At 42.4% G+C, this 8809-nt stretch overlaps 1 protein-coding gene across 1 annotated transcript; it reads left to right on the top strand.

The window, feature by feature from the left end:
• Window positions 1-1005: 1005 nt before the first annotated feature.
• Window positions 1006-8307, top strand: LAMTOR5 (late endosomal/lysosomal adaptor, MAPK and MTOR activator 5). The gene is made up of 4 exons (XM_044675954.1): window positions 1006-1116; window positions 1403-1464; window positions 6863-6980; window positions 8113-8307. Exons 1-4 carry the CDS (start codon window positions 1082-1084, stop codon window positions 8171-8173), a joined length of 276 nt encoding a protein of 91 aa, XP_044531889.1. The 5' UTR covers window positions 1006-1081; the 3' UTR covers window positions 8174-8307.
• The last annotated feature ends 502 nt before the right edge of the window (window positions 8308-8809 follow it).

The raw sequence follows: 8809 nt of genomic DNA, 5'->3' as shown, positions 1-8809 counted from the left end.
CCTGTGTAGTCTTGTGTATCTTATTTTATACACTTAACACAAACCTAAGAAGGGGTTAGAGGGTTCCAGAACCCCCTCCAAAAAAAGTGAAAAACCCATTCTAGTCATTTTGGAGAAAATGGTTCTTTCTAAAGGTGAATAGCATTCTTTGTCATGAATCCCTCAGAATTGTCCTGGATTATTTTATTGCTTAGAGTTGCTAAGTCTATCACATTTGATCATTCCACAATATTGCTATTACTGAGTAGTGTTTTCCTGGTTCTGTTTATTTCACTCTGCATCAGAGAACATAGGTCTTTCTAGTTCTTGCTGAAATATCATCGTTGTCATCATTTCTTACAGCATAATAGTATTCCATCACCATCATAGCCCACATTGTGTTCAGCCATTCTACAATTGAGGAATATCCCTTTAGTTTCCAATTCTTTATCACCAAAAAAAGCAGCTATATTTTTTTACAAATGGGTCCTTTCCCATTTTTTTTTTTTTTTTTTTTAGAAAGAAGAAAACAGAGGCCTGGGCAGAGAAGTGACTTCCCCAAGGTCACCTGGTCAAGGTGAAAGCCCATTCTGGACACATCCCCCCACCCTGATCCCCACCTGTTCAAAGATTATTCTTTGGAGCTCTCAGTGGTGGGGAGGATTCAAGGTACCAGTCAGTAGCCAACGGGTCTCCCCTCCCCATTCCCTGCCCCCCATCACCCCGTCGCCCCACCCCGGCGCTGCCTGAGTGGGTAACCATGACAACCGAAGGCCACTACACCAGCAGAAATTCCTCCGCATTTCAAGTCTTGGAGGTGACGTCCCCTTCTCTGCCTGCAGAAGCCCCCATGGATATAGTGCACGGTTCTGTAGCGTCTGAACCAGGCCCATTCTCCTGACCCAGCGGAAGGAAGTTGGGGAAAAAAAGGAAGTGTTTATTTTGAAAGCGCATTGATGTCTTTTGACCCTTCTGCAGCTCCGTCCAGTAACTGTGGAGCTGGGCCGGTGAAGGCACGTGATCACACCACCGGTAGAAGGGTGGTCACGTGACACGACAGTCCGGGAGCGGCCTCCCCTGAAATCTACTGCTCGAACCCGAGATGGAGGCGACCCTGGAGCAGCACCTGGAAGACACGTGAGTAGTGTGGGCACAGGCAGATTGAGCACGCCGGTGGCAGCCTGGAGACCCGGCCTGAGAGGGGAGAGGGGCAGCGGCGCGGTGTCTGCTTCCGCTCGCGGGGATCTGGCCGCAGCCCCGGTCTCTAGTACCTTTCGTTCCCGTGCGCCGTTTGAGCTGTGGGACTGTTTCTATGCTGCTTTGGCCGCGGCCCCGTGGTGGGGAGCCTGGTATATAAAGGGGCTTTAAATCGAGACCTGAATGACTCGTCCGCTAACCTTGGTGTGTGTGTATACTCTGTTAGGATGAAGAACCCGTCCATCGTGGGTGTTCTGTGCACGGACTCGCAAGGACTGAACCTGGGCTGTAAGTAGCACTTGCGAGGTCTCGCTTGTACCCAGCCCTTGTCATCCCAACTAAAGGTGTTTGAGGGGGAGGGGCCATCGGTACGCACCGGCGCTTCTCTCACCCGATACGTGCCTGTTTCTGCTTAGGAGGTGAAAGGAGGAAAGACAAGGGGCACCTGGTTTTCCGGTACTTTTATGAAGGACTTACTATGACCCAGGTCCTGTGCTGAGCGCTGAGGATGCTGAACGGGGCAAAAATGTGGTACTGTGTATTCAGGAATCTCATATTCCAATCTGGGAGGGCAACATGCAAACCACTCCATAGATGTAAAACCCACACAGTTTAAAATTTAAACTTTAAATGGAAGGTAATCCTCCGAGGAAAGGCAGAAGCCTCTTGCAGAAGATGCAGTTCGCCTTGAAGGAGTAGGGGTGAAGAGGGAGAGCATTCTAGGCTGGAACTACCATCGAAAATGCATTTACTCAGGAGCTGGAATGTCATAGGTGAGAATAGCAAGGCCACAAGACTTTAGAGTACCTCATTGGCCACAGAGGTGTTCTTTAAGAAGGAAGTTGATAGGTGTACCTACTTAGAGTTGTTATTGATGATCAGTCTTCTTGACATTGATGTCATTGCATTGCATGTTTTAAGGAAATAAGGGAGCTACATCTATATCTACACCATCTCTCTGAACTATTCTTATTACTAGAATTTCCAGTACTTAAAAAAAAAAAATCGGTGGTTTCATTATGTAGCTACTTTTTCTGATGTTAAAAATGAATCTTCAACTTAGTGTAGAGGATCATTACTAAAAGAAAAAAAGTTTCTCTAACTGGTTTTCTTACTGATTTGTTAAATAATCTCAATTGGGCCCTTAATACAATCTCTTAACTTTTTCTGGGTTTTGTCCCATTTTTATCAGCAGCAACCTTTTCTATAAAGGCTCCCCAGTTACCACCATTACTGTCTTTCTTGGCAGGTGTCCTTGTCTCCTGCTTAACTGAGAAAATCAACATAAGGACTCAGTTGTCCCCACCCTCTTTTCCTCTACTCTCTATCTAAAAACTCTTTGATATCTCTACCCATTATTTCTACCCTAATTTACTTCAGTCTGAGGAAGACACAGTCCTCCTTAAAAAGGCAAACCCTGTTACATATGCCCTCAATCTCATCTTTTAAGAGCTTGTTTCATCAATCATCCCTGATTCTAGGCTTAGGGAGACGAGAAATGACTATTTAGTTATATAACTAGATTATTTGGGAGATTACTTAGGTAGAATAGGAAGGTAACTACTCCCTATCTACTGACACTCCCTCCCACCACAAATAAGCTTTTCTGTTCTATGGCTTAAAAAGTTTATTTGCCTCTGCTATCCCTACCTATTGCCTTCTCTTTTTCAGTGCCAAACAGGGAGAATTGTCTATACTCTAGGCCTGTCTTTGTTTTTTTAAACCAGACACTTCATTTCTCAACTGCATATAATCAGGTTTCCAGCACCACTGGAAACTTAGACTGCTTCCTCCACTAAGGATCTCTTAATTACCGAATCCAGTGGCTTTTCCCCAGTTTTCATGAAGCTTGATTTCTTAGATGCTTTTACACTATTGACCATCCCTTCTTGAATATATTCTCCTTATCTTGCTTTCTTGACATTGTTTCCTACATATTCTTTCTGTCTTAATCCTTTGAGATACCTTCTTTGCTGAAATGCCAGGCATCTCCTACCTCCTTCATGTGTTTGCACCCCTAGGGCTGTCCTGATCCCTTTTCTGTGTAATGTTCTCTGTGGTATGTTCTATAGATTCTCCTGAGAGTTTATCTTTACACTGATGACTTTCAAATCTGTGCTTCTAGCTCTGATCTTTGCCTGAACTCCAGTTATGCATTATCAGCTGCCTACTAGATATCCCCTAGATGTAAAATCTCATATTTGTTCAAAACAAAACTTCGCGGGGGCAGCTGGGTAGCTCAGTGGATTGAGAGCCAGGCCTAGAGGCGGGAGGTCCTAGGTTCAAATCCGGCCTCAGACACTTCCCAGCTGTGTGACCCTGGGCAAGTCACTTGACCCCCATTGCCTACCCTTACCACTCTTCCACCTATAAGTCAATACACAGAAGTTAAGGGTTTAAAATAAAAAAAAATAAAAAAAAAAAACGCCCATAAATCACCTCTCCTAAAAACCTTATTTTTTTTTTGTCTTCCTGCTCCCAGGCTCTCTATTCTCTTCTTGGCTACCAAAATGACCTTCCTAATTCAGGTTCCCTCCTCAAAAATCTTGTTTCCTTACTGCTTGGCACCATGGTGGCGAACCTATGGCACATATGCCAGAGGGGTTATTCAGAACCATCATCACCTGCTCCTCTAAAAGGTTTACTGGTAGGGGGCAGCTGGGTAGCTCAATGGATAGAGAGCCAGGCCCAGAGACAGGAGGTCCTAGGTTCAAATATGACCTCAGACACTTCCCAGCTGTGTGACCCTGGGCAAGTCACTTGACCCCCATTGCCTAAAAATTTGAAAAAAAAAAAAGCAAATAAATAAATGGGTGGATAAATAAATAAAAGGTTCACTAGCTTAGAGCATAAAGCACAAACTCCTGAGCCTCCTACAGTAATACATGACACTATTTTATAGACATCTCATTTGGGCCCCAAACAACCTTGTGAGGCAAGCTCTGCAGGTCTTTTTACAGCTGAGCAATCTGAAATTCAGAGAGGTTCAGTGGTTTGCTTGTGGTCTTACAGTTAATATGTTGAGGTGTCGAATCACTCTGTGGCTCAGCTTGGGTTATTTTGCTCTATTCTGCTTCATACTCTTTATCCTATCTATATTGGCATATTATCTATTTCCAAAATTTCACACACCATCCAGGCTTTTGCATAGGTCCTTCATCCCCCCCCTCCTCCCAATACGTCCTCAACATTGCTTTAGAATTTTGCAGCTTGCTTTAAAAAGTTCAACTCTGGTGTCAACTCCTGTGGGAGATCTTTCCTTCCTAATCTCCACCTTTCATTTATCATGTATTGTGTACCTGTCATAATGTAAGTTCCTTTAAGTCAGGGGTGGTATTTTTGTTTTTTTTTCTCTTTCTATCCCCAGCAGAGGGCCTTGTATACAGTAGGTACTTAATAAATGTTTAATTGATTTGCTGCAACTAAAAGAAAAAGGCAGCTAACTTTTGTTCATCTTTCAAATGATCTTGAATGGTCTTCAGACAACAATAGATCTTCACCAAGCCTTTAGTTAAAACCTTTCAGAGCTCAGCTAGGTAGCTCAGTGGATAAAGAGCCCAGTCTGTAGATAGGAGCCCTGGATTCTACCTGTGACCCTGGGCAAGTCACTTAAGCCCCATTGTCTAGCCTTTTACACTTTTTTTGCCTTGTATTGATTCTTTTTTTTTTTTTTAACCCTTACCTTCTGTCTTGAAGTCAATACTGTGTATTGGCTCCAAGGCAGAAGAGTGGTAAGGGCTAGGCAGTGGGGGTCAAGTGACTTGCCCAGGGTCACACAGCTGGGAAGTGTCTGAGGTCAGATTTGAACCTAGGACCTCTGGTCTCTAGGCCTGGCTCTCAATCCACTGAGCTACCCAGCTGTCCCCCCCTCTCACCCCCTCCCCCCCTTGTAGTGATTCTTAGAAGGTAAGGGTTAAAAAAGTAAAACCCTTTTCAGGCAAGTATTCACACAGTAAGATAAAAAAAAATACTTCTTTGGTTTTGTTTTGTTTTTTTAATTGGAGGGTGAGTGAAAGATTACACCAGGTCCCTAAAGAAGGTCATTGAGGGGCAGGTAAGTAGCATAGTGGATAGAGCTGCAGGCCTGGAGTCAGGAGGACTTGGATTCAAATATGGCCTTAGACATTTACTAGACCTTGGGCAGGTCACTGAACCCAGATTGCCTAGCATAGAAGAAAACAAACAAGCAGAACAGCTTAAGGAAAGCCAAGCTCTTCTTAAGATGTTTAGGATTTATGGTTTATGTATAGCCCTCCCTGTTGTACTTTGCATCTAGAAATGTTCTTTTTATTTGATGTTTGAAAGTTCAGTCTTTAAATACTTTTATAAGGGCACCTATAAAACCCTATCTTCTAGGGTTTTGTGGCCTCAGAGAAATAAGAGATTTTAAGGGCTGTGGTATAGCATATTCCACTTGTTTCCACTAAAATAATAGTAGTACCATAAATGTGAGCACTAACAATTAGATTTAGAGGTCACCCATTTATCATCCAAGTAAAGAAAGAGAGGCTGTTATTCATTTATGAGCACAAAGTCAAATAATGTTACATATTGCCAGTAGAACCTGCTGGCCTGGCCTTTAATTCAAGCTAAAAGTACTGGTTGAAAAATCTGTTTGGAAGAGATACTGATGCAATTTATTATCCAGGCGGATTAAAAGGGGGAGGCATGGGGGTAGGGGGAGTAAAGGAATAAAGTTACTTTCTAGATTCATTTGCACAATTTGTTCAGAATTCAGATGCCTGAATTCTGAAACTTTGTGTCCCCAAAAGAAGTTCTCCAGTCCTGTAAAACCACACTAGATCCCTTTGGTTTGTATGAGCAGCATTGTCAGCAATAAATCTACATAATCTGTTTTATGTCTTTTACCTGGCTTAGTCTCAGACACAGTTGTGTTTGTTTCTGTAATTGCCAACATATTTCAAAGTAAACTTGTTTATTACTGTTGGTTTGTAGGACCTGAGACTTAACATCCCAAGACTGAAATAAGGTAGCAATCAAAACTCAATCCTGCTGGCATTAGTTACTCTAGCACAACAGTCGGCAACCTTTTTGGCCATGAGAGCCATAAATGCCTGCAGAACAAGGAGGAGGCCATGACTGGAAGGCGCTGGAATATGGGGCTGGAGCTGAAGGGCCCCTGGGGTACATCCTGGGGCTCTGCCCAGACTGGCCCGTCTAGAGGTGGAGCCAGATATGGCTGGAGAGCCATTAGTTGCCGATCCCTGCTCTAGGAGGATTTGGCCTTAGAGAATTAAGTCAGTTTATTCAAACGAAGAAACTGCCTCCAGAGAGGACACACACCTCAAGTCCTTGTTGTTGGCCTTATTGATAATCTTAGCCAAAAGACTTAAGAGGCATGTCTGTTTGAGTTTAGTTAAAGGATGTCAAATTACCCCTAAGAAATTGGTTTATTTCAGTTGATTTTTCATGACTGAATATATATGCAGGATTGATTTGAATGATAGCATTCATCCCCTTGACAGAACTGATCATGATATCTTAGGGCAGTTTTCCAGTGGCCCTTTAGTTTAAAAACTGACAGTGACCGTACATGAGAGTATAGATATAGCCAGCAGTTAGTGTGGAAGGCAGATAATCAAAACTTTCTTGAAATTTTATATATTCATTACCATCCTGATCCCAAAGAGTAGATGCTCAGTTTGGCGATTTCTGTGCCTTTCAGGCCGTGGAACCCTGTCTGATGAACATGCTGGAGTGATCTCTGTCCTAGCCCAGCAAGCAGCTAAACTGACCTCTGACCCAACAGATATCCCTATGGTCTGTCTAGAGTCAGACAATGGGTAAGTATGTGCAGTTAGGTTTTTACTCATTAGAAATTGTTTATCCAATCAGTTGCCCCTGCATTTTTCATTCACACATATGGCATTGAGGACTGGAATGGTTTCCATGTCCTTTAGGGGATTTTACTTGTTCCTTTAAAGCAGGGGTTTTTATTCTTCTTGTGTTTTATGAATACCTTTGACACCTTGCTGAATCCTGTAGATCAGTGATATTGAACCTTTCAGAGACTGAGTACCCAAACTGCAACCCTCACACTACATCTCCCTTGCCTTACTCCAGATGGGAGAGGGAGGAAGTGCCCCCATTGGGCTGCTGGGCAGAGGGACTGGTGTGGAGAAGGGGAGGGGAACAGCCCCCTCCAGCATGCATGCCACAGGTTCACCAACATGGCTGTAGATACAGATTGCTCAGAATAAGGGTAGCTTTTTTTCTTTTTATATTCCTAATTAAAAAAAACAAAAAAAAAAAACCTTGAGACTGCATTTGAACCCAGGACCTCCTGACTGGGGCTCTAGCCACTTAGCCATCTGGCTGTACCCTCATATTCATAATTGAAGGAAATGCTAAATTTAAAGGTTAGTGAAAGTAAAGATTTAATGTTTTTCCCATCCAAATTGACAATCCCCCTGAAATTTATATTCACAGATCTCTTGGAACCTCAGATTAATAACCTCAGCTTTAGAACCACAAGGATAGTAAATAAATTGGTAGTTTTTAATCTATGTTCCGTACTAGTTTTGTTAATCCATTATTATCTTAAACAAATTTTATTCATCCTCAAAACCTCAGTTTCCATATTGGCAAGCCAGGCTAAATACTTTATAAAGAGGTTGTAGGTACTAAAATAGACTTGGTAGTACATTATGTATAAATGTAGATCTGATAGTTTCTTGAACTAAGAAATGAGCAGCCACAGAGAAAAAAAATTATCCTAAACAATGACATTTTTCTGATAGTACTCTTATTAAAATGGGAAGTTCCAAGGGTCTTAGCTGTGACTTTGAATTTCTGCTGTTCCCTAATAATAGAGCAGGTAGAGTGTTTTTTATGCTCATTTAGTTGAAGACCAGGCTGTAATGACACCACTTGTTTGAATAAACATCATCAAATTTCTTCTGCTTTGCCTTTCAGGAATATAATGATCCAGAAACGTGATGGCATCACGGTGGCAGTACACAAAATGGCGTCTTGACCTCTCAGACCTATTCTCCAAACAAGTGTAGAACTCAGACCAATCTTTCCATCTCATTTTGCTATAATGCTACATGATGAAGTGCCAGTACTTAGGCCATCCATTAAATATAATACCTGCTTCTTTTCTGTTTATTACTTTTGAATTGTCTTTATAAGCACTTAGTGAAAGGGTAATTAATGTCTTAAGGTGTATGTCAAAACTAAGTTGATGTATCTCTAGACTTTGGGTATGATCAGTATGGTCAGCTGAAGAAGCACTGAGCTTTTCCTAGGTTGCACAGAATGTTTGTATCATACAGTCTAAAGGATATAGGATCAAAATTTTCTATTTTTTAAAAGTCCTGGGGCAGCTGGGTAGCTCAGTGGATTGAGAGCCAGGCCTAGAGACTGGAGATCCTAGGTTCAAATCCGGCCTCAGACACTTCCCAGCTGTGCGACCCTGGGCAAGTCACTTGACCCCCATTGCCTATCCTTACCACTCTTCCACCTATAAGTCAATACACAGAAGTTAAGGGTTTAAAAAATTAAAAAAATAAAAAGTCCTATTATTGGGACAGCTGAGTAGTAACTAGCACAGTGAATAGAGCTGCAGGCCTGGAGTCAAGACAACCTAGGTTCAAATCTGGTTTCAGAT

Source organism: Gracilinanus agilis, chromosome 4 (assembly GCF_016433145.1).
Source record: "Gracilinanus agilis isolate LMUSP501 chromosome 4, AgileGrace, whole genome shotgun sequence".
Lineage (NCBI taxonomy): Eukaryota > Metazoa > Chordata > Mammalia > Didelphimorphia > Didelphidae > Gracilinanus > Gracilinanus agilis.
The sequence above is the reverse complement of the archived record's forward strand: the minus strand, read 5'-3'. Positions and strand labels throughout refer to the sequence as shown.

Coding starts and splice junctions, on each gene's coding strand:
- LAMTOR5 (XM_044675954.1), top strand. CDS start 1,082: ATGGAGGCGACCCTGGAGCAGCACCTGGAAGACAC. Junction 1,117..1,402: donor GAGCAGCACCTGGAAGACAC/GTGAGTAGTGTG, acceptor ATACTCTGTTAG/GATGAAGAACCCGTCCATCG. Junction 6,981..8,112: donor TGTCTAGAGTCAGACAATGG/GTAAGTATGTGC, acceptor TTTGCCTTTCAG/GAATATAATGATCCAGAAAC.